This window comes from Diprion similis, chromosome 10 (genome assembly GCF_021155765.1).
Source record: "Diprion similis isolate iyDipSimi1 chromosome 10, iyDipSimi1.1, whole genome shotgun sequence".
Taxonomy (NCBI): Eukaryota; Metazoa; Arthropoda; class Insecta; order Hymenoptera; family Diprionidae; genus Diprion; species Diprion similis.
Window position 1 is genome coordinate 9,098,007 of NC_060114.1, and position 24,537 is coordinate 9,122,543.

Genomic DNA, 24,537 nt, shown 5'->3' on the forward strand with positions numbered 1-24,537 from the left:
AGAAAGAAGTCGAAGAAAAACGCATTGTTGCGACTAATTAAAATTATATTTGCGAAGAAGAAGAAGAAGAAGAAGAAGAAGAAGATGATGATGATTAAAATACAAAAAAACTTCTATCATACAGATTTAAATGAATATAATATTAGAATAAGTGTGTGCAATCTCAATTTACGAACGATAATGACGATGAAGATGATAAAATACGCGTCGAAACAGTAGGAAAAGAAAAACATTAACATTGATCTCATTCTCTATTTATAATAATAAAAATAAAAAAATATATATATATATATTTATATATATACGTATAATAATCAGACGAACGAATCTCTTTCGATATCGATATCATTTTTCCACCAGCGTTATTGTTTTCTCTTTATATTTCGTTTCTTTATTGAATATGAGATGACGCGTACCAATATCGCAGTATTAGAAGCTCACGAAAAGTATCGTAAGAACTGAGAAACGACGAAGTGTGAGTCAACGATAATGATAAAGCAAGAAACTAATCATAAAGTAAATTAATATTACGTAATATACGCTAAACCTTGAATCTTCCCGACTTCTATAATGTTATACATATGGATAAAATGTAATATTTACAAACCTATACCTACATTGTAAACTGTTTTTAATAGCTAGAGGGCGCTAGGAATTTGTAGCGAGTAGCTACGAATACCTGCGTTACACGCGTACCAAGTCTCTTCGGCGGTATCGAAAAAAAACAAAAAACGACTAGGCATAAGGAGTTTAAAGTTACGTAAAGTATTTAAAACTGTTTAACGTTATTATTATTATTTTCAATGGTTACTAGGAGAGGAAGTAGAAGAATAGTTGAACTTATAATTAACCGTAAACGTGCGCACCGCCGTTTTCTTCAAGGCATAAAGTAAATAATATCCGTTATACGCGGCAAAGAACCAAATAACGAAAATATAAAGAGAAGAGTCGAGACGGGATGCGACGGAATGTAAAAATAGGAAAGGAAGAATCTCTTGATAAATTTCACTCGGAAAGGAAAAAAAAATGGAGGAATATATATATATATGTGTATACACACACAAATAAGCAATTGAACGACACGGCGCAATAATTATCAGTATTTTTTTCAACGACAAAAAGACAAAGATGGTAAACAAAAACGAAAGATAACAACCGAAATACACTTACAGTATTTCAGTGTTATCTTAAAGTGAAAGAACTCAACGGAAAAATATATTTATTTGTGTTGCTGAGGGTAAAAATAATCGAGAATAATCGAAATTAGATACAATTGCTTACAGATATCATGAAACGAAAATTAAGGGGGTATCTAAGCCTCGAAATTATTTCTGGTAGATTTTCAATTGTTTTCGTTTTAGATTCTCAGGTTTCAACATATCAATGTGTGGCCGCGAATCGCAAGCATTTTCACAACGGTTTAACCGGTGAGCTTAGAAATTTTTACTGTAGCTTCATGTCATTACGAACTAGGTTTTTGTCCGGTAGGTCCGGTAAAAATGTTACTTTAAATCTGGGAAACGGATTTTTCTCACAAGGAAGCCTAGGTAGGTCAACGCCTCCGATCTTGATCTAGTCCATATACATTGTATTGCATCGAAAACTAAGAGATACGTTTATTTTTTTAACTGGTAATAAACGGTTTAGAGGGGTGAAAACGACCCTCAAAGATGGACACTCGACGGGGTAATTTCTTGACGCGCTTCATGTATTTCGAGCTGCAGCGTCAGTTTCATTCAAATCCATCAAGCGCATCAAGAAATCACCTCGTTGGGTGCCTATCTGTAGGTGTCGTTTTCACCGCTCTAAACCGTTTATTAGCCGATTAAAAAAATTGAATGAACTAGATTAAAATCGGAGGGGTCGACCTCCCTAGGGTTCCTTGTCAGTTAAAAATTTCATAACTCTACCAAATGTCGATTCATAAAATATCTGTCGCACAGAAGTTTAAACCGTACCTTGCCCGCCAAAACAATCCCCAGTTTTTTATTTTCGAATTCTCTGTTGGCCGGGATCGTAATCGCAGATTTCAGCACAACTTTTCGTCGACCAGTAATTGAGTGGCTGCAACGGCAAAGATTTCATGCTACAGTGACCCTTTTTTTTTAAATTGAAACTGAAATTGTACACTTTAACACCGTACTTTTTATATTTGTGTCCGTACATGTCCGTTAATGTTATACCGTTCTGAAAATTGTCAACGTTTTATGGAGCTCGAGACTTAGATGCCTGCTTAAGTAGGGGGATCTTATTTAAACCCATAATTTAATTATACACTTACAAAAGATTTGAAATTCTCGAGTTAACGAAGAATAAATAAAGAATTGAACAAGTAAACAAAAATCAAGAAATAATAACAGTAACAAAACTTTATTCAAGTTGTAAAATTTTACGAAAATCACCGGCGTCCTTTTCTCCTTCTCTCCTTTTCTGCCGAAGAGCCTCCCGGAGGCTATAAAAATATATCTCTTGCCTTCATCACTGCGATGTATGATACACGAGTACATGTATATACCTTTATTTATCTATCTATACTATACACACAGCATACCTAACAGTAATGTAAAAATGTACATTTTTCTATATTATACTCTGTATTAATATCAATGTGTACCTCGATACCTATCATTATAATGAAAGAGCAAGCTATAAAACCGCCAAAAAACAAAAACGAAACAAAAATAAAAGAAAAGGGAGAAGAAAAAACAATCTATTCATCTTTAAAAACTACTAATATTGATTATTAATAATAATAATAATAATAATAATAACAACAAAAACACACATCTCTCAGACTGTTTCTTAAACGACCTACATGCATAATATAATAATAATAATAATACAACTTTTAAAAATTATACTTATAATGATGAATGATGAACCACTATTAAATAAAATAAATTAATAAATAATATTTAATCCTATGATGAAAATTAATTTAATAACAAAAATCCAACAAATTCTACATACGTAATGTATCTGGACAAGAAAAGAAAGAAAAAAAATAATAATTAATATAATAATAATATTAATATTTAATAAAACAAATTAAAACTAATCGAAGTTATATTCTAAATCTATAAGCAATAGTTTGTATCTATCGACTGGTTTACACGTAATAATCGTACATTCATAGTTATTACATTTTTAATTATACCGCGGAATCTTATTATAAAAAAAATAGTAATTGTAATTTATTATTATTATTCTTGCTATCGTCATTGATAATTGATGATAATTATTACTTGCACAAAAATTTCTAAAATTATCCGCGTTAATCGTGGATACTTATTGCTATTATTACAATAATACGTAGCACGGCTAGCTGTTGTTTAAAGAGAATAATATACAAGGAAACGAATAAACACCCTTCAAAGTTGACAAACAAATCTACATGCATACATATATAATATAAAACTTATGCATAATAAGGGTTTCAATCACTCATTCCAAAACGTATATGTATACATAATATATTCTACATTATATTTAAATATATTTACTTAAAATTACATACCCTAATCACAGATTACATTGCAGAAAAATAGAGAAAATATGGGCGGGGAGGGAAGGTAATAGATATTAACGACATACCCATATATATATATACATATATAGCCGGTTCATAAATAAATAAATAAATAAATAAATATAGCGACTATACACGATATACCTTAAATTTGAAAAGAAATTCTGTGATAAAAGAAAGAAAAACAAAAAAAGAAAATCTTACCAATATAGATATATATATATATATGTATGTATGTATGTATTTATATGTATACATATATATAAACATGTATGTATATATGCGTACAATGACCTAGGTAATTAATACACACAGAATGCCTGATCTAAATCATGTGTTAATAAATCATAAACAAGAAAAGGAAAAAAAAAAATAATGCGCTACTCTGCACAATGTTGCAATATAATTAGAATTATTCTCTTTAACGGTCCTGATACAATCATCGTCATCATCATCATCATCATCAATTACCTGCTGTGTTGTTAAAATTCGTCCTTGAGTTTTCTCTACTCGCATCTTAATTCAGCATCCTGTTCGTAGATAATCAATATTATCCATGTTGTTTCGAGCTGCAAACGATGAGGAATAAAATGCAAAAACTTGTTGAAATTTTTTTTATCACCATGCGAAGAGATTGACTTTGTAGTATGCAAGAGTTCTGCAATAACTTGGGTCCAAAAAACAAAAAACAAAACGGAACAAATACGATCGACGATTTATTCCTCGATAAATATCTTACATAATACATAAATACATACTTGTTTCTATTTTGCACAAGTTATGTATTGTTATTACTAATATCATTCGTCGTCTCGATGTCTGAATTTCAGAGCTAAAAACAAGGACTAAAAAATTACATGATCCTTGGGCCATTGAAGTCCCTATCGTTTTAAATTATTTTTACAACATAAAAAATTTACACTTGTATTATATCTATATACATATAATTTTAAGCTAAAACTTAACAAATTTTTGCGTAACAGTATTGTATTTTTTCTGTTTTTTTTTTCTTCACGTCGAACACTTAAATACAGTTTCTCTTCTATTGTTGTATAATAATAATAACAACATTCAATGCGGTAACCAATTGTTACTGTCTGTGTTCGGTACGTGAAAGATTGATCGACGTATCGCTCGATTTCGTTTTTTCTTCGCTCCACGACCTTTTTATGGCAGCTCAAAAATAAACGAGCGACTCTCGTCGATCCTTCTTCTTAGTCCTGGTTACTTCTTCAGATATATTTATGCGTCAACAGAAACTGTACTTGTATAATGAATTTGGATTCAAATTCTTCCCGCAATATCTTTTATTACTATGTCGCGCTATGCTATGATATTATGAATACGCACGATTTTCCTTGTTCCTAGTATTATTATTATTATTACTGTTGTTATTCTTATTATTCTTATTCATACATCGATCGATGTAACGATTGAACCGATACATACAACAGTTACATTATACCAAAGGTTGAATGATAATGATAATAAACTTCTTGACATTTCAAACTCTATTTTATTCTTAATGAAATGCTTATTTTTCTATTCCTTACTGTTACAGCTCAGCCAAAGTATATTAAAAAACAGAAAAGAAAAAACCGCCCACATTGCAGTTAAGTCAATACTTTACTCTCGGATCGTCAAACAAAAGTGAAAAATATAAGCGAATAGAGGACTCTTGCTAGGAGACGAAAGTGGCATAGGATTGATAGGTATATCAAGAACAAAAACTACCAAAGAAACAAATTTGATGTTATATTTAAGTCGGTATAATCATTCTCTTATCTTTAATCATTCATTTTACCAGCTTTTTTTCAAGTGAAAACACGGAATTCATGCGAATGTGTCTATAAAATTTTTTGGGCGCAAATGCACAGTTAAGTATATTTACAAAAGGCTTATTTTGTCACTTGATTTTGTATTTCTTTTTTCTACTTATGATAAAAACAGCATTAATAACAATTATTCTAAATCTGTACAACCGTCGATAATATTATGTACACAAAATCTGGTTGAGCCCTCGTTTTCGTTTTCTAGGAGAGAGCTCGTTTCACTCGATCCAGAGTCGCATTCTGGCCTAAAATCTCAATCATCTCAGCCACGCTTGGACCCTCCTGTTTCGAAAGAATAACATGACTGTTTAAAACTGCTAATCAAAGCGTCATGACGAGTCTTACCTTCAAGCCGCTTAGGACGCTGCGCAATAATCGCATGAATTTATCAAACGGAATATCGTTTGTGTCAGCAAAATTCCTCAACCAGTCCTTAAGACTTTCTTTGCGGAAGAAGTCCGCATCTTTGGAAGCTAGCTGCCTATCAAACTCCTCCAGTATTCCTGGTAAGAATCAATTTACTTATTACACAATCAGCAACAAAAACTCGTACGCATATGTATCTATTTTTGAAATTTTTTACCCAAATATTCGGCAGGGCTTTGGCTAATAGCTGAAGTCGAGGTGGGAGGAACGACCCATAGAAAAGCCAGCTTACTGCTGACTAGGTCTTCCAGTTTCGATATCCTATTCTTGGCCCAATCGAGAATAACGCGAACGTGATCATCGTCCAGCTGTAGAGAACCATCCTTCGATCTGGCGATGAAATATTGAGTATGGAGCATTTAAACTCATAGAACAGTTTCACTAATGGACAGAGAGCTCTTACCTGTCGGGAAACGCATCGCTAACCAGCCTCACGACTCTGTTGACAAGGAACGTTGCGTTGTTCTCGTCCTCAAGGAGCTGCGATATCTCCAGCTTATTGAACTCCAATAGCTTCTCGGGTAACAGTTTGCAGGAATTCACATTCACCGCAGACAAGTCGAACTTGAGACAAATCAAAACAAGTGGTTAGTCTGCCTAAGAACTTTCTGCTTAAATGCGTTTCAAGCTCATAAAACATTGTGAAATGCAATGTTTTTATTCTTTTATTTTGCCATTTAAGAAACACCTGAAACTACTAAATCGATCGAATCCAAAATTAAATTAGCAAAATAGCTTCCTTTATTCTCGTTTTTCTCCAAGTTTTTCTCTGGAAAAAGAGGAGCAAGAAGTTAAAAAAGTGAGTAACTTCAGAGTTCGTGAAAAATTTGTCTCCCGCTTCTTTTTTCCTCTTCAAAAGCGAATCAAATCACCTGCTTTATCAGCTCCTCGTAACTGTAGCATCGCTGCTCCCTACCCTGTACCCTGTTGAAACCACCGCCGGCGTGAGTTATGAAGTTGAGCAAAGCGAGTGGGAATATTCCGCTCTGTCTGTAGTTCTCGACCCTGATGTCCCCCTGTCTTTTAGATAGTTTCGAACCGTCTGGATTCAGGATCAGTGGAAGATGCGCGTATAGTGGTGGCGTCCATCCGAAAGCTCTGGAAAATTCGACAAATACCAGTTATTGTCGAAAATTTGTCAGTAGAAAGCGAACACACCCACCGATACATCAATATATGCTTCTGCGTCGACATGAGCCACTCGACACCACGTAGGACGTGCGATATCTCCATGAAGTGGTCGTCCACCACGTTGGCGAAGTGGTAAGTTGGATACTTGTCGGACTTGATGATTACGGGATCCCCTTCGTTCTGCGCCACGTCGTAACTTACAGGTCCGTAAACAAGGTCGTCGAAGGAATCAATGTTTCCGACAAGCTTAAACCTGATGCAGTAAGGGTCTCCCCTTTTCAATTTCTCCGCCAAATCCTCCTTGGCAAGGTGGCGACATTTGTTGTCGTACCTCGGAATCTGTCTGACCCTAAGCGCCTCACGTTTCAGAAGATCCAGCCTGTGATCGGTGCAGAAACACCTGTAGGCAGATCCGTTTTTCAGCAGAGTCTCGACCTGCTCGCTGGAACATATGAAGAGTTTATAAGAGTATTAGAAACATTAATGATAATAATGAGCTAATCGAAGATATTGGAGTCCACCAGAAATGGTCACTAAAAGATATAATGATATTTAATCCAAAGTTTGTGTAATGTGAAAGAATTGCATACTCAGCAAATGAGCAACAATATCCTGATTCTATCATTATTTATGAAGAAAAAGTAGAGAAAGTACAGGAAAATTATTTTTGATAAAATTAAATTAAATAAAATAAGGGGAGTGTGATTTAATGCCATTTCTGGTGGTCTCAGCTACTCGCTGGACTAGTGATCAGGCATACTTGTACAGCTCGAGGCGCTTCGACTGGAGGTACGGCCCTTTAGGTCCGCCTCTTGTCGGATCCTCGTCAGGGATAATTCCTGCCCAGAGAAGGTCGTCTTGTAGCTTTTTGGCTGCATCTGGAACCAACCTCGTCTGATCCGTATCTTCGATTCGCAGGATGAAACTGCCGTTGTTAGAACGGGCAAACAAGTAATTATACAAAGCTGTTCGCAGACCTCCGAGATGCAGGTGTCCTGTTTAATGATATGAAATTGAAACGGTTTTATATTATCTGTTTCACATTATCGCTAAAGCCATGAAGTTGACAGATTTAATTTGAAATTAAATGTCGAACTGGTGCTTGCAGCAATTTTTATACTAGGATATACATGGATATGGTAATTTTGATTAAATCAATGTTTAAAAAATTCTGTAAATCTTGCCAATGAAAAGTCTTGTTTTTTTAGATCTTATTTGAATTATTTTTTTTTTTTTGTTTTTTCTACATATTTTACAGAAGTACATTGTTATCCTATCTGGCTGAAAACGGAACAAAATCTATCAAGTTCAGTGTTTTTTTGAAAATTTGAATTCCGTTTCATTGGTACGTCTTCTCGCCGCTTATTTTTCGAATTCGGTGTGCCTAGGTCAATGTGCATAGTTCATGATGCATGTAATCGTTCAAAAACGCAGGCGGCAAAGTGCACCGCTCGGCTTAATTACGCCGTATAACGTTTCCCTCAGTTCATTAGCCATATATTAAATTACTCACCGGTTGGACTAGGTGCGAATCGAACGCGAACCTGCTGTTTACTGTAACATCGTTTCTGCGACGATGATATGTAAAAATTTGTCAGAGGTCTCAGCATGTTACGTTGCATATTAGTAAATCGGCAAGCCGTGAGATTCGAGTTTTATTGTTTACAACAATAACAGTTGGTAAAAAAATATTAAGAAACAACTATATGTATTTAAAAGAGGTAACAAATGCTAATCCAAACATTCCAACAGAGGAAAAACAAGAAAAATTATACAAATTCTGAAATCCGATTGCCAGTATGTTTATTCTTCTTCTCCACTAAATGCGAAACTATTATCTTCCTCACTTTCCGTGGATAACCTACAAACGTCATTCGCGCGTGGATTTCTGACGTCACATGCTGCCTGAAGTTGTTGATAGGCCGCCGGGTCATTTGGACTTGTGTGAAGTTCGTTCTCAGCGTTGGTCGCGTGTTTCAGGAGTCTGTCGGATTATTTAGCAACTACCAATTACTATTATGTCGGTTAGTATGTTCGTGTTCATACCTGACTTCCGCTTACCGTCTGCCGCTGTGTTCACGTCGAGAAGTGATTGCATTTCGTCTGAGTAAATCTGTTTTGCGTCGTGTTTAATTAAGTGTCTGAATTGTCTCAAATCTGGACGGTAAGTCTATAACACCATTGATGCTCGGCACGACGTTTCTAAATACGTTACCGATCCATATGCTTCTGTGATCGAAAATTAGTTCCAAAAACTTAGTCAGACAGCGCAACGTCGGTTTTCATTTTGCCGCGTAAGTACCACGGTTGCAGGGCTGCCTTCAAAGTACGCACGGAATTCTGGGGCGCCATGGAATTCGAATGAGCTCGGGTCGCATTCTGTGTCACAAATTTGTGCAAATTTGTACTGAATTTAACAATTTTTTCCGTGTTAATTCTATCCGTGGAGTAATCGTCAAATAAACATTTTATTTAAACCTATCCAGAGTTCCTTTTTCATGCGCTATTCTTACGACCCCGGGTTTTTTCAACGGTAAACAAATGACGGTCGCTATTTGACCGTTACGTTCTCATACCGTCAACTCACGAGATGAAATTCGTAAATATTTTCGGTATATGCGTACTCAAATCGTCTGTTGATTGTGCTAATCAGTCTAGACCATTCTGTTTTCGTTTCATAGCGATTACTTCGGGCGTAAAAAGTGATATGCGATCGTTACAATGTACGTACGTACGGATGATCGCTGCATGCCAATTGTATGTACGTTTGAATTAACAAACAAAAATTGTTTGACGGTGTATAACCGTTATTTTTCGAATTTTGAACAGGCGTGTCCAAGCTCCATAACTGAAAACTAGAGACCTTACGGTGGCGAAGATCATCTTCTATAGCCAATGAAGCCCGTGACGTCTTGGGGTCGACAAGGAGAGCTGATCCAACCGATTCTAGATTTCGAAAACATCAAACGAACAGTAAGTCTCGCATGTGATTTGTTCAAGTATCGAGAAGATGGTCTATTTGTCCGTGATTTCATATGTAAACAAGAGGTGAAAGTATTTATAATGATTCGTGTCGTGACAGGAACACCGACCGTCACACAATAAAATAGATGCAGATACGAATTCTCATACTCTCTATGGCTCCTTGAGAGATGGATATAAATATGAGGATCTAATTTGGGCCTGAATGTTCGACCCGATTAGACAAAAAAGTATAAAAATAATAGTCATTCTAAGTTTTGAATGTCGAATCGTGTACTGTATAGCGTTCATACGGGTTGAATAGGCGTCGTAATTGGCGAGTTGTATTTGAGGAACGGCTTGAAACTACATGATTCACTAATTTCCCTACTCTGCGTAAGTACACACACGCACCTTTTCGCTCCCAATCATCCAATTTATCCATTCATTCATTCATTCGTTCACTCCGTTCGGAGTAGGAAAAGTATATTCGGTTGTGGGTTGGTCATTATCTACACACACATACACACACACACGGGTTACTCCTAGGCTACACGCTCCCTGTTCTCGCATCGTTGAACAAGCTCTAGTATCATCGTCATCATTATTATTATTATCATTGTGATGTAGTTGAAATCGAATTTGTAAAAATTTAGAACACTAATCCGTTACAATCAGTTATCCATGTATTCTCGTACACACGTTAAATAGTGCAGGTACCTATAATAAGAAGTTTCAATAGATCAACAATGATCGAGGAAGTCTCAAGTTTTTACTTATTTCAAGTTCCGACGATGAACTAATATTATATCAATCGAATATGTACCCTGAGGCTCATAATTTCAGTTCTTCTGTACAAGATAGTTTATTATCAGAGTTTTCGATCGAGCTTGACCGACTGAAATCCCAAGTACATCCTAAGTATTATAAAATTGCTTTTGTAGTTGCGGAATTCCTACAAATCGGCGTTAGAATAATCGTTCGCAGGTACGTTGAGGCACGTCTCCTTGACGCTTTCGACGGTGAGCCCGTGTCTCGCCAAAAGATTTTGCACCCTGATCGCGAAGCTTTCCTGGAGTCTGTGTTCTCGGGATAATATGAAGGAAAATAGTTGACGGGTTTCCTCGTCTCCCGGGGGACTCACCGCCGAGCAGAAAGTCAGCACCATCCGTGATCCTGTGGCTTTTACTACTTGGACCGACCCGGCGAATTGGACGTATTTATGGGTCAGCAGCGTGCCTGAAAAAATATCGAAAATAAATTAACAGACTTCAATGTCGAAAAAAGATGCCCACAAACGCAAGGACAACCGAAACATCACCGTTTTGTTGCCCTTCCGAACGCCATAAGCCGGGATTCTTTCCTGGATCGGGTACGTTAAAAGAGTATTCAAGATCCCCAGCGTCCTCAACCCATAATAACCGGATACGGATACCGCTGGATTTTTCTTCCGATTTGTTTCCATTCGAATTGTAATTATCTTCCGGCCACAGCTCTACTACGGGACAAGTTTTTACCGTAGTCGTAACGTGGGGACCGTCGTCTTTACGACCATCGGGTGCAGGTGGTTCTATTTTGTGCTTCACCACTTCGACCGCGTACCATTTTCCCATTATCTGTGGGTATACAATGTACAATTATTCATGAAGCACGATCAGACTTAAGGGAATTGAACTGTCATATTATACTTCAAACGATAACTTTTTCAATAAAATTATCAACTAATTGTGTATAATTTAGAAAGATTTTTCACCTGCTTCAAGTCCAGAGCCGGTTGTCGCTTGAGGATTGGACAGTACAACGTTGCATTGACGTTATTATCGTTTTTGATGATTGTTGAATTCTCTGTTTTTCCGTTGTCCGTGTAGCCCGAAGAGCCGTTTATTAATCCCACGACCACGATTAGCACAAACCACAATAACGAACGATCGCGTTTATTCTTCTGATGATTTTTACGATCCATATTTTATTCACAAGTTATTTGAAACTCGATGATAAAATGCAGCAGCGATAGAACGATGTTGACGTTACGATGTCCCGAAAAGGTCTGGCCTTTTAGGTTGCTCGACTCCGAACCACTGTACTGTTATAAGCACGAAGAGTCTCTGACAGGATTTTCCTATTCGCAATTATATGCACGTTCGCTCTGGCTGCAGTTAACAAATTGTGTTTGATTGGCCAACGTGAATCTACTCATGCCATCAATTAATCATTCGAAGAATAAACACCCTGAAACGCAAGCAAGCGTTCTTCACCTTATTAACACACATTACGCATCATGTATTGTAAAAATTATTCTTCGAGGAAGATTCGTTTTTCAAGTTCTGCACGCACCATCTTGCATGTATATACTTGAGCATCGTCGTCGACGACTTGAGGATGACGAGGATCGTTTGTTGCATGCGGCGCGACTCGCGATGTGCTCGATGATAGCGAAGGAGGGATTCGTTCGGTAATAATTAAGGTTAATTCCGCAATTGACCCCCGTCGTCGCGGCCCGCTTTTCTCCCTCCCGTCTATGTTCTCTCGGTACTAGTATTGCTGACGCATCTGCTGATCCTCGCCAATTCTTCTCTTCATTTCGCTCCTTTTGTCGCGAATAATCCGGAAATATCTGCATATTTTCAGGAATTTGAGATAATCTCGTTATATTGGAAATTGTTAGCGGTAATGGGTGCAAATTTTCTTATAAAATGAAAATTATATTATTCATATTTCAATAACGAACGTGTTTAATGAATAAACACTCATACAAAAGTTAATAATTTTTTCTCACTTATAGCTGCTATAAATTATAAATCAATATATATATATATATTGATATATATATATATATATATATGTGTGTATGTATATATATTACAATATAACAATAATGAATATAAGTAAAAAATATACTTTTGAACGATCAATCGTATAACATAATATTACAATATACATCGATACGATCACTGTTGAATTACAACACATTCTTGCATAAATAAGCACTTTTTCGTGAATACTTCTTTTAAAAAGAAAACGAAAGATCCTTTATCAAATACATAAGATCAAACCGCGGGTGATTCCGTATTTGTATTTATATAATAGTATCTATATATAAACAGCCGTATGCTATAAATCATAACAATAACAATAAAACTACTATATACAACACATGAAATTGGCAGCTTGAGCGATTGCCGTGTGAGAAACGGTGACTAGGATGGTGACAATGGCCAATGCCAATGGAGAGTAAACGCTGAAACGGTGATCCCTGCTCCCCGAATTAGCGCAAGTCTGTTTAATCATTACGTTGTTCAATCCACGCCATATTGCGAGGAGGGTCTCGATACTCTGTATCTCCTCTGGCGGCAGCTCACGTTCACGGGACAATATCACCGTGTACAACTGATTGTCAGCCGTGGTTGAACAAAATGTTAGGACGAGGTGCGACTCGGTCGCTTTCATCACTTGAACACCGCCGACGAATTGAACGTATCCTTTGGCCAGAAGCGTTCCTGCGTTACAATCGTAAATGAAAACTGTCTCTATTACGCAATTCCAGCATTATAGCCACACGATGATTTCGATATCGAGAAGGTCTTGTATGAAGTCATCGAACATTATGACTCGACGGTACATGAGAATTGGAGTAAATTGTGTTAACTTTGGCAAAGGCCGACATGTTTGTATATCGACGAGAGTGAAACTGTTTGAAGAACGCTTTAACGCGAAACAACAAGGACGATCAGATTTCCAATCCCAGCAACTCGGATAGACAAGTGTCTAAACATAATATCATGGAAAGCAGATGCGTACCGTTCTGCTGATCCTTTGATTTCCATTGTCCAGGCTCAATGTCCGAGGGCACGTAAAACGAATAGTCGAGATTCCCGGCATCCTCAGTCCAGAGGAGCCTCAAGCTCCTGTGGCTCCAGCCGTCATCTGACCCGGTAAGTCGGAGATTGATTACGGGGCACGTCTTCACGGAAACCCGACCTGAATGCATCGGCCCGACGTTTTCGAATTTGTGTTTCACCACCTCCACCGCGTACCATTGTCCCTCTATCTGTATCGATTGAATACCGTGAAATCATTATCGACGTTTAGTCATATTTGCATCGGGAATCAACACTGCGAAGTGCGTACAACTTCGTTGGACTGCAGCGTATCTTTGAATGACCCTTCGTACTATGCTATAGAGAATGACCTTTGAGTGTTCGATCTATCTTTAACAGAATTGTAATGTCAAAATGCATGCGAGTCATAGTTTGAACGGTTTGTCGACTGGATAGTTAGGAAAGCGGAGGAATTTCTCGAAAATTTATATTATCTCTATTTACTCCATCGAACAAAATAAACTGGACATTCGTGCTACTACGCAGCTATTTTCACGAGAATTAAGAACGAAGAAGCTACCGTTTGTCGATTGTCTTTAGTCTGGGCGACTTGGCACGTGCTTGGGATCAGTATAGCCGGTCGGTTAATTCCATATTAGTTAAGTCTTGACGACAGATTTCTTTTATCTTTAACAGCTTGTTCATTGGGTATTAAATACACGTATTATATGGACGTTTATTTTCATTTCTCGCTCTCTCTCTTTCTTTCTCTCATCGTTCAATGGATGAAGATAGAGAGGTCTGAGATTATCAATCATGCAGAGCTTAACTTGTGTCATCGGTACTCTACTTTTCTCTTTCAACAAATGCAAGTGTCGTCGTTTAATATCACTAATTGAATATGTACATACGTATGCGGTATGTATCATGTCGCTGGTCGCTACATAATTCATGATGATATATTTAAAGAAAACAAGAGAAAGGAATATGGTGCAAACAAATCGCGCGAGACTATGCATCTGATCCGTCACAATAAGATGTAAACATCAATTGTGACTATTAATATACTCGTTCATTCTACTCCGATTAGAATCCGATATATTATTCACTTGCCAAGCCTGCCAAACCGGAGTTCATACTCCAATACGAGATACTCCGTTCACAAAAGCTGAACCTTAGCACGGTTTGCATGTTACATGAATATAATCTTGTTTAATTATTTACCTGTGTCCAATTGAATGAATGTTGTGGTCTCAAATCTGGACAGTACGCCATCACCGTTGTCGCATCCGTCGCATCATCCGTGATTTTAGACGACGAATTGTCAATCATTGCAATTACTGTTACCAGGATTATAATTGATACTCGGTGTGGGAATGACTTGCAATGCATCTTGGGTGAAGGAGGATTGAAAGAAAAGTGCAACTTGAATAAACGAAGGAAAATGAACCGCTGCAAACCGAACGATGTGCAAATTTCACGTTGCAAAACCACGCGCGGTATTTTCTAATTACTCCCCTCCAATATTCTTCTCTTCGTCTCTGGTATTCACCAAATATCATAATCCGCACGGTTACAGATAAAGACTGCTGCCAACGTTCCGAACTCACGAAGTCATCTGACCCTGTCAACTGACTAAACCAACTAAATGCTACGGATGCACCGGAAGGAGATCTCTGCCCCTTCCAAACCTCCGATGACCGCTCTTCTTCATCGCGATCGTCCTCTCGTACTTGTTAGAGCAGTAATGTCGGGCAGCGCGGCGGTATGTATCCAGAAGCCGTAATTGTTATTCTCAACTTCTGCGCTGCTTTTCAAACTGTGCAGAGTGTGCGACTGTGCCTGATCGGTTCATCTGCATCTGGACGCACATGCTTCATAGTCTCTCGGAAAGTTCTTCCATTAATCGTAGGGCGAGATTGGTGCCGCCATTATGGAGTCACTCACGAGTTAACGTTATAATATAACACCCGCGACCTTTGATGATAGTCTGCCGGGTTATCGCATCGCGAGAGAGACCGTTTATCCATCCTCTTTTAACTACATTTTGAGAGTCTGATGTATGTACAACATACGTGCTATTCAGTTTCACTATCTAAAGCAATTAAACAGTGAATATCTGGAAATTATCGTATGACGGTATATTTGAACAACCCGTTTCCCGCCCATTCTCAACTGCTCTCCCTCGCGATCGACGATCCGAACTCGGACGGTAACTTATCGACCTTGTTTCATTCGCGATATTTACGACAGATGGAACCTCTTCTCTACGTTGGGATTATAGAACTGATATAAGCGACTGCACTTGAAGTTTTATAATCAAATTTTCATCTTAAAAATGCATTGCAAATCGATAAAAAAAAATAAAAAAAAATATATACACTAATCGCCTTGCACTTGTTTAAAGCTTCATTCATTACTCCGGACACGTCTCAATAATGAATAAATACTTTAATATAGATTGGACGCGGTGCTTGCGAGGGTTGGGTTTACCTTGTTCCTCGCTATAACTATTGTATATCACAAGATATTTGACCAAGCTCCGCAATACGCTCTTCATCTTGTTTTCGAAAAATTGTAAGAATTTTGTACAGGATGTAAATTCTTTAATTCACTTCACTTCAACCCGATATAAGTAAGTAGTTGAACAGACATTCGCATGATTGATTACAGCACTTTTCCGGATATTGTGTATCGTTCAAGAACATGATCGATTTATCAAAGAAGTTAGGTATCAGAAATTACGATATAGGTGTTTAATAGGTATATACTGATGGTAACGCGGTGATGACGAATCAATATCTCAAACCTGCCGATATATTATTTGAAAGAATTATTGTACTGCTCTGAAAATTACAAGCAGCATGTCTGTTACATTGTTAATAAAAAATTCAAGCTACGAACGCTTCCGACAAAGTTTCAAGTTTCAGAGTTCACGGCAAAACGCCGGATGTCGCGGGCATTAAAAAATTTAACATCATCATATACAAGGATTAGGTAGGTAGGTAGGTAGGTAAGTATGTAGGTGTGTAAATACGTTACGCGTGTTACGCATGCAACGGTGTCGGTTCCTAAAAACGATAGCATATGCGTCCACGAACTCGTCTTCCTCTCTGCGTTCTTATAGCCACAGAAAAGAGAGAGACATTTAAATTCTTGTAATTACCGTTTAGACCGTATTAAAGACCCTCGACAAATCTACTGCACTTATCCACCACCGTAGTTCTTCTGCTGATGTGTACATCGTACCTATACAGACACAATAATTGTCTCCGCCCATAGATCGTGTGTGTATATCCCCATCTCCGTCTATGACGGTACGTGAAGGCATAACAACGCGAAAAAGCTTAGTACCCGTGAGGACTACATTATCATGACTCTTCTTCGCATCTTTAACGGCTTGTATATATTCATTGTACACTTTATACCATGACCGAAGTGAGCCAATGACGTCATACCTTTATTGATTTTTCACCAGGCTGCAACATCATATACATACACAATATAGGTATGTATACAATATACATATACTTATATATTACTACTTTTACACCTGTGTGTACGTATATATATATATATATATATAAGTGTGTACAAGTATATACCTACCCGTGTAATCTATACACCCTAAATGAGTAAGAGGAACTGATCTTTGGGTACGTGTGTAAGAAGAAGAAGGGGATATGCGTTGGAAAAGTGATGGTGGAGGGATGGTCCTTATTCCCGCCCATAATACGTGTATTATAGGCATACTTAATCCTCCGCTTTGAAAAAACTTCGAACTTGTAGAAAAGAGGAGAGAATAGCAGGTATAGAATAGAATGGAACGAAATGAAATGAAATGAAATGAAATGAAATGGAATGGAATGGAATGGGAGGTATAAAGCTACGCCGCGGGTGAAGAAGGAGTGATGATGCAGGGTGGGGTTTATTGCGGAATTAACCTTAATTACTATTTAACCCTCCTGCGCTGCTCAGTGTTTGTAGCTTCTTCTTCCTTCGCCTCCGTCTGCTACTACTTCCGCACCCAAACACGTATGAAACAACACCGGATTAGCCAGTTGTATAAAAGATAATTGATTTGTTTCGTCTTTATTTTATTTCTAATTATATTCAAGAACTTGAGTATATGTTATACATAATAAAACGAGTTTGTCACTTTTTTTTTTTTTTTTTTTTTTTTTCTTTTTTAATGCTTATACTTTTATTATATAAATACACAATATAGTATATACTCCAACATATAGATACACAAATATATTATACACGACAGTCGGCAATCTTTCAATTATATGTATATGTATGTAAATTGAGAGAAAAATTCCTTAAAATTTTATTCTTCGATTATAATAATATAATTATTATCGTTATTATTTTTCTTTCATATTTTTTTCGGGATATCAATTGGACAACGAATAAAAAGAGTTTTAGTGGTTTTAACCATCAAAATTCGAGAAAATTGTCAAGGGATACGAGATGACGACAATAACTATAATACGACAATTTAAAAAATAATTCATATTTATTATTATTATTATTATCATCATTATTACTATTATTAATTTATTTCTTTTTTCTGGCGTATTCCGGACGAAAAAAACTCTGTCAAAAAAATTTTATTGTGTCGTGCACTCGCGATATATATATATATATATATATATTATAGTAATATCTAGAAGTTATAATACTCTGAGCATTATTATATCATTATTCATATGTAAACTCTATTCAAACGTCTTGATCATTGATACACATAGGCATATATATATATATATTATATATATTAATAATAATATATTATGTACATGCATGTATTTTGAACAATATTTGTTTTCTTTTTTTTTCGCCTCTTATCGCTTTTTTCACTCATTCGAGAGAAAATCTCATATTGTCGTTGTGTAAGTCGAAGTTGCGACGAGAAGGGTGAACAATGCGAGAATGATCGACCACCATGACCGATTAACGTTAACGGTGTTTATGCTATCTTTGCCGTTTTCGACAATGTTTATGCAGGTTTCGGTAACGCTTATCATCGGTAAACGTCTCGACAGCAAACTTTGCACGCCAGCTCTGTCATTCTCCGTTAAATGATAATTTCGTGACAATACGACAGAGTACAGCTCGTTGTTCGGCGATCTAGTACAGAACGTCAATACCATGTGGGACGCTACGGCTTTCATCACTTGTACGGTGCCCACAAAATGGACGTAATTCTTGTTCACCAAAGTACCTGCATCGTCGGATTTCAACATTGATTAATATCAAGACGCCCTAATAAAAATGTCCCATGGAATCCATCTGGTTTGTTCCAATTTCCGATGGATTTTGATGGATTCTATGGATTTACTATAGAAATTTTCAACAGAGCGAAGAGGAAGGAGAAGAAGGATAACCACGTGTATAACGTAACTTGAATTCATGTAGTGAATTACAATCACAACGTGCAGTATAGTTTTGATCCTTCTAGCAAATTTAGCGGAAGCGATTATCAAGGATGCACAGGATGCAATAGAATGCTTACCATTCTGCAGATCCTTCGATTTCCATAATCCCGGGGCGCGGGAAGGGTCCGTTACGATGAAAGAATAGTCGAGATCACCATCCAGCGTGCTCCACAAGAGCCGGAGACTCCCGCTGCCTGTGAATCGCAGCCTAACCACCGGGCAGCTCTCGGTTATACCACGACTGCTGATGGTTGGTCGCATCGGGTTCGTCTTGTGCTCCACGTACTCGACCACGTACCATTTGCCAGTTATCTGTGCAGTACAAATACTTGTTTCCTCGTTTGTCTCTCTTCCTCTCATATACTTTCTTTCTTTTTTTCTTTCTTTTTTTTTTTCTTATTTTCTTATTTATCCAAGGTTAGCAATCGAAATTTTTTATCGTTTTTCATTTCGATATTCAAGAATATTTGTATAAAACAAAATGATTATCGAATCGTGTATTTTTATTTGAAAAATTTTTACGCAACGTCTGTTATTGTTTTATCTTTTTCTTTATTCACGTGTACCTAGTGAAACGCAAAATAATGAATCTTAAAATAATGCGGGAGGTAACTTTTCTCTGCATGCCAAAGGTGTATCGTGTATAAATATGGAGACACGGGTATTTAATAGGAGAGGGTGGAGGGCGAAGAGCGAAACGAAGGGCGCAGGGAGGGGGGAGGGGAGAAGGAGTTTCACCCCTCGAGACCTTGTTTTGAATACGCTGTGGATATATATACACGCATGTATGTATATAAATGGGTCCATACTCTTATATATATATGCATGTATATATACACATATATATACATTATCTCGTTGTCTTCCCCCGCGATCTTTTCCCAGGCATGTGGTATACGAAGCTCATGCGTTTTACATGCATTATACATTGATGTACATATGCAGTGTATAAAGAGGTAGAATATGCGTGTAATGACGTCTATATACATGTCATGCCTGCGTGATATTCGGCTGTAATATAGATACACGGTTTTGCATTAGGTACGTACATACATTATACGTTGTACCCATCGTACGCGGAGGATATAATGCGTGGTATCTGTATAACTTGCGACACGCACCTGCCGCCCCTTTTTGAACGATAAACGTGGTATACGTCGTGAATTGTGTATAGGGCATTCCATGCCAACTCCACCGATGCGTGCAATCTAATAAAACGCTGTATTGGATAGAAGTCACGATATTCTGTGTCGAAACTTTTGTCAGAGTTTTTTTTCTCTGAACTTTGTGTGTAGGGAATTACGTGTAGTAGGTATATGATTAAAGACCTTACAAGTGATTTTGACGAATTTTTTGTAGAGTACCCTGTACATTATATACAATCTACAAATTTTTAATATGCAATGTAAGACGCGTAAAATGCTTGCGTGATAGTTCCCCTCGTTTTGGGTAAAACTATAACCGCGGCCCACCCCTTATGTGTATACTATAAACCGAAAACCCGGCGTACATTAATTATTACACGCGTATAATACGCGACGCACGCGTGCGTGAAGCTAAAACTCAAGATATAGGTTCGTCGCGTACCGTTTATGCATTAGGAAAATGACTGCGTAGGCGGAATTTACAGGGTGTACAATGAATGTGTCATCTCGGTTCAAATTCTCCAGATACGAAATTTTCCGCCTGACTTATGATTGTACTTTCACACCGACTTAACGTCCGCATCAACGACGACGAGATTTAAGCTCGTCTGCATGTTTAATTAAAGAGTCCGTTGAATAAAAGTTTATTCAGTCTCGGTTAAGGTGAGTTTTTACCTGATTTCCTCAATTTATGATCTGTAGCTGACTGAGTCAAATTTACCACCGTATAAATATATATATACACCTGTACATATCGCGTCATATTTACCTCGTTGCAGTACATAAGCATATAATATGTATATAGCTATCGTTTTGCGTTCCGTACGCGCGGGTTTTCCTGCCTAACGTCAATAAATTGTCCCTACACCCACAGCACAGCCAGACGTGTTGTGCTGTATAGTATGCTTACGTGCAGCAGCATGCACGAATAATAACACCACCGTACACAGCGGCTTTGTGTGCGCACATGTATATATATATATATATATATAACATAATACGGCAACGGGGCTTCTTCGTCGGAGACCGAAATCCTAAACCTTGATGCTCCCTATATACATACATACATGGTGTCTGGAATTATACCTGAAACTTACGGGAAACATCGTGAGGATATATTGTGGGTTTTTTATATCAAGCGTGGGTCTTTGAATCATTCCTGCCGTGAATTTCGGTCAGAAACTGTGTCATGTGGTCTCCATTGTCCATTTTTTTGACTCACGATAGTATCTCATTGTCACCTGGAAATCTTGTTCACCCTTTGACAATGAGTCATAGAGTAAGTATTTTGACCACCTATTTTATATTCATTTTTTGTATATTTAATAAAAATTTCGACATATTTCTTTGCGTTTTTTGCTATTTTTGACAGTATACTAATAGTTTTTTTAATATTTGAGAGTTATTATTACGATATAATGTCAATTATTATTGTTAAAAACAAATTGATTGAAAAAAATCGTGAAAATTGAAGGATTAATCCATTTCTCATAAAGTTAACCTTCTACGCATGTACGTGTTTTACATAAATTATAAGTTTTTGGGGTCACTGATTACGAATCTGAAATCTGGTTTAAAAAATTCAAGATAGCTGGTCCAATATGGCGGACTAAAATTTCAAATTGATCGAATCCGGAGAAAAAACCCCGTCCCGGGGTTTTTGGGTTGGCTAATACGAATCTGAAATCAGATTTTGAAAATTCAGTACGGCAAATCCAATCGGAGATCCCCAAAACTCCGTAGAGTTTAGCGTAGAGTTTTTCGACAGTATTCGATCAAATTTGAAATTTTCGTTTACCACATTGGATCCTCCATCTTAAATTTTCAAAATCTGATATCAGATTAGTTATCAGCGACCCCGAAATCCCCTGTAAATAGTTTTTTGACCGGTTTTGATTCAATTTGAAATTTTCGTCCGCCATATTGGATTTCGCCATATGGAATTTTTGAAATCCGATTTCAGATTCGTAATCAGCGACCCCAAAATGCGCAAGATACTGTCTTGTTACAAAAGTTGACTCACCCAATAATGTATGACTCAAAGAGTTAAACGGTGTGGCATATGATATCATACTATAAAAACGAACTATATCCAAATGAAAATTATCGTACCTGTTCGAGATCCAGGGAAGCCTGAGGTTTCATACCGGGGCAGTGAGTGGCCAACCCCGTAGGAAAGTTGAGACCGGTGTCGTCGTAGTCGTTCGCCGAAGAAGAACTGCTGGTCCCCATCAGCAGCAAGAAAAGGCACGCGAACGCTGCGAGACTCCAGCTGTTGCTTCGCCGATACATCTCTTCCAGATGACGATTACAACGATGATGATGAGGAATGAAAATTAATTATTTCCAAAACGATGACAGTGAAAAAAGTTAATCACCCTCACGTAGCGTTGTTATTGTACAACTCGGCAGCAATCCTGCACACAGAGCAGCTAATTTCGCGATGATTAAAACGTTTTAATTAATTACACCGGGTCCCTATCTCCTCCCTCTTCTCTCCTTCACCGCTCTTGGCTCGCGAACGGACGCTTTTCAATCCGGAAGAAAGATCCTAGTATATGTATATATGTATAGTGAATGCGGAAGATGGATGGAGAAGGGGATAACACTGCCTATGGTGCAGCTTTGAGAGTTTAAAGCTTTCTCGGTTTTAAAGCGGATGCGCGGGAAATCACCTTTTTTTATACCGTCAAAGACGAAGGGAATATTCGTTCGATTTAATTAAATTTAATTAAAAGCGCGCGGGGTCTCTTCCTACGCGGATTATCGTTTCCATTCCAATTATAGTCAGTCGGTGCTGATTACGAATGCTGCAGAACAATGTTAAGAATCGAAGAATTCGGAATATAATTATATAGGCACAGGGATACAGGTATTCTAATCAACAACGAAACGTGCTGTACCCTCTTTCATTTTCTAGAAACCCAGGTTCACATCACACAGTCACGAAAACAAATTTGCACACCGTTTTTATAAATGTTTTGCAACCGCCTCACTCAAGCCAATTGATTATTGTTCCGCATCGCAGGTCGAACTTCTCTCGATTGGAAATCAACTCGCCTCAGCTGCTGTCACACCAACACCCCACGTGTGTGTAATAATAAAATATGAATCATCACACCTGCGGCAGATGCAGCGGAACTCGATGCGTGATGACGATGATGAAAACACGCGACATTTCTAATTAATATATAATTTAATTTGCAGATAATTTACATTCTCGTATCGACTGGGGATGTGACGACAATGTCGATGGCTTGGTACGCTAGCTTAAAATGCCAGATTATTCAGTCGGGATGATCCTGACGCTTGCGTTACGGAGTCCCGGAACGGTCTGACCCTGTTTGGCTATATCATCGGGGCTATATGTCATACGGTCGACGGCAGCCGGGCAGAGCCGATATCAGCCGGAGGACGAGGACGAGGACGAGGATTAGGACGAAGGACAGAATCCCTTCTCCTCCTCATCCCCTTCCTCCTAAATCCAGCGAGTGCTGTAGTATTCTCGTCACCGCGCAGCGCTGCGCTACCATGCTCTCGCCTTGTCTGCCTCTTCTCCTATCATTTACCCGCAAGCTCCGTTCATCCCCCGGCTCCCCGATATTCATTCAATCTCGTAGTAGTCAGCTGGCTGTACTGGCACTCGCTGATTGATCATTTCATGAGCCAAGGTAGCCTCCAGCCAGCAAGTCTGTAGTTAGTTGAATGATGAGCCGAATTCGCCCATGTATGCATACATTCATGCCTATGATATTCACACGAGCAAGGATTATCGCGGTGTGGAAGATTCAACGGCGATGTCTTGCAGGTATCTTAATTTCGACATCTTTTTGTAAATAAAAAAGCGTACCGCGAAACTCTTCAAAGTTGAGTGTAACATTCGGTTTTAAGTTAATTTCAACAAAAGTTTGTCTGAAATTATTGGATTTCATAACTCACTGGGGAAATTTTGTATCAAGAAGACTATGTGGAGCCTGTATTTATCGGAAATAAATTCTGCAGCGAGGATTACAGTTGCAAGCACGTTGCTGCTTTCAATTTGCAGAACTGCATTGTCGTCGTTCAACGCACGATGGTACGCAATTTCTTGATCGACGGTCGGTAATGATTTCGGTCGGTAACGAAGGAGAAACTGATCGTTCTAGTTATCTTGGCTCGGTAAAGCAGGGATCGGCAAAGCTCGATAAAATGAATTTCGAGAAACCGACATCCTGGAAAAAAGTTATCACGAAGGTTGTATTTGCATTTTGC

The 24,537-nt window shown here is 37.8% G+C and overlaps 4 protein-coding genes across 6 annotated transcripts; all 4 read right to left on the reverse strand.

Annotated features, from left to right (window-relative positions):
- Nucleotides 1–5,557: 5,557 nt before the first annotated feature.
- On the reverse strand, nucleotides 5,558–8,840 carry LOC124411043 (probable glutamate--tRNA ligase, mitochondrial). Of its 2 annotated transcripts, none has more exons than XM_046889895.1 (8): nucleotides 8,432–8,840; nucleotides 7,679–7,913; nucleotides 6,950–7,360; nucleotides 6,660–6,885; nucleotides 6,191–6,351; nucleotides 6,020–6,117; nucleotides 5,707–5,864; nucleotides 5,558–5,643 (listed from the first exon to the last, which is right to left on the reverse strand). In XM_046889895.1, the coding sequence occupies exons 1-8, from the start codon at nucleotides 8,538–8,540 to the stop codon at nucleotides 5,563–5,565; spliced, it is 1,479 nt and encodes a 492-aa protein (XP_046745851.1). In that variant the 5' UTR covers nucleotides 8,541–8,840; the 3' UTR covers nucleotides 5,558–5,562. The 2 variants fall into 2 exon arrangements, with proteins under 2 accessions (XP_046745851.1, XP_046745850.1); XM_046889894.1 differs by having other exon boundaries at nucleotides 5,945–6,117.
- A 1,753-nt stretch (nucleotides 8,841–10,593) lies between these two features.
- On the reverse strand, nucleotides 10,594–12,269 carry LOC124411051. 2 transcript variants are annotated; one of them, XM_046889904.1, is made up of 4 exons: nucleotides 12,232–12,269; nucleotides 11,633–12,029; nucleotides 11,201–11,495; nucleotides 10,594–11,118 (listed from the first exon to the last, which is right to left on the reverse strand). In XM_046889904.1, exons 2-4 carry the CDS (start codon nucleotides 11,840–11,842, stop codon nucleotides 10,835–10,837), a joined length of 789 nt encoding a protein of 262 aa, XP_046745860.1. In that variant the 5' UTR covers nucleotides 11,843–12,029; nucleotides 12,232–12,269; the 3' UTR covers nucleotides 10,594–10,834. The 2 variants fall into 2 exon arrangements, with proteins under 2 accessions (XP_046745860.1, XP_046745862.1); XM_046889906.1 differs by lacking the exon at nucleotides 12,232–12,269 and having other exon boundaries at nucleotides 11,633–12,071.
- A 491-nt stretch (nucleotides 12,270–12,760) lies between these two features.
- On the reverse strand, nucleotides 12,761–15,401 carry LOC124411052. The gene is made up of 3 exons (XM_046889907.1): nucleotides 14,922–15,401; nucleotides 13,678–13,927; nucleotides 12,761–13,376 (listed from the first exon to the last, which is right to left on the reverse strand). The coding sequence occupies exons 1-3, from the start codon at nucleotides 15,087–15,089 to the stop codon at nucleotides 13,021–13,023; spliced, it is 774 nt and encodes a 257-aa protein (XP_046745863.1). The 5' UTR covers nucleotides 15,090–15,401; the 3' UTR covers nucleotides 12,761–13,020.
- Nucleotides 15,402–18,543: 3,142 nt separating this feature from the next.
- LOC124411054 lies at nucleotides 18,544–23,627 on the reverse strand. The gene is made up of 3 exons (XM_046889909.1): nucleotides 22,399–23,627; nucleotides 19,219–19,453; nucleotides 18,544–18,927 (listed from the first exon to the last, which is right to left on the reverse strand). Exons 1-3 carry the CDS (start codon nucleotides 22,576–22,578, stop codon nucleotides 18,581–18,583), a joined length of 762 nt encoding a protein of 253 aa, XP_046745865.1. The 5' UTR covers nucleotides 22,579–23,627; the 3' UTR covers nucleotides 18,544–18,580.
- Nucleotides 23,628–24,537: the final 910 nt, after the last annotated feature.

What these genes read in the sequence shown, in the direction of transcription:
- LOC124411051 (XM_046889904.1), bottom strand. Translation starts at nt 11,842, where the DNA reads ATGGATCGTAAAAATCATCAGAAGAATAAACGCGATCGTTCGTTATTG. An exon ending in CGGCTCTGGACTTGAAGCAG is followed by an intron (nt 11,496 to 11,632) that starts GTGAAAAATCTT and finishes GTATACCCACAG; the next exon opens with ATAATGGGAAAATGGTACGC. An exon ending in TTCGGAAGGGCAACAAAACG is followed by an intron (nt 11,119 to 11,200) that starts GTGATGTTTCGG and finishes ATATTTTTTCAG; the next exon opens with GCACGCTGCTGACCCATAAA.
- LOC124411052 (XM_046889907.1), bottom strand. Translation starts at nt 15,089, where the DNA reads ATGCATTGCAAGTCATTCCCACACCGAGTATCAATTATAATCCTGGTA. An exon ending in ATTCATTCAATTGGACACAG is followed by an intron (nt 13,928 to 14,921) that starts GTAAATAATTAA and finishes CAATCGATACAG; the next exon opens with ATAGAGGGACAATGGTACGC. An exon ending in ATCAAAGGATCAGCAGAACG is followed by an intron (nt 13,377 to 13,677) that starts GTACGCATCTGC and finishes ATTGTAACGCAG; the next exon opens with GAACGCTTCTGGCCAAAGGA.
- LOC124411054 (XM_046889909.1), bottom strand. Translation starts at nt 22,578, where the DNA reads ATGTATCGGCGAAGCAACAGCTGGAGTCTCGCAGCGTTCGCGTGCCTT. An exon ending in CTTCCCTGGATCTCGAACAG is followed by an intron (nt 19,454 to 22,398) that starts GTACGATAATTT and finishes TGTACTGCACAG; the next exon opens with ATAACTGGCAAATGGTACGT. An exon ending in ATCGAAGGATCTGCAGAATG is followed by an intron (nt 18,928 to 19,218) that starts GTAAGCATTCTA and finishes CCGACGATGCAG; the next exon opens with GTACTTTGGTGAACAAGAAT.
- LOC124411043 (XM_046889894.1), bottom strand. Translation starts at nt 8,540, where the DNA reads ATGCAACGTAACATGCTGAGACCTCTGACAAATTTTTACATATCATCG. An exon ending in ATTCGCACCTAGTCCAACCG is followed by an intron (nt 7,914 to 8,431) that starts GTGAGTAATTTA and finishes ATCATTAAACAG; the next exon opens with GACACCTGCATCTCGGAGGT. An exon ending in AAGCGCCTCGAGCTGTACAA is followed by an intron (nt 7,361 to 7,678) that starts GTATGCCTGATC and finishes CATATGTTCCAG; the next exon opens with CGAGCAGGTCGAGACTCTGC.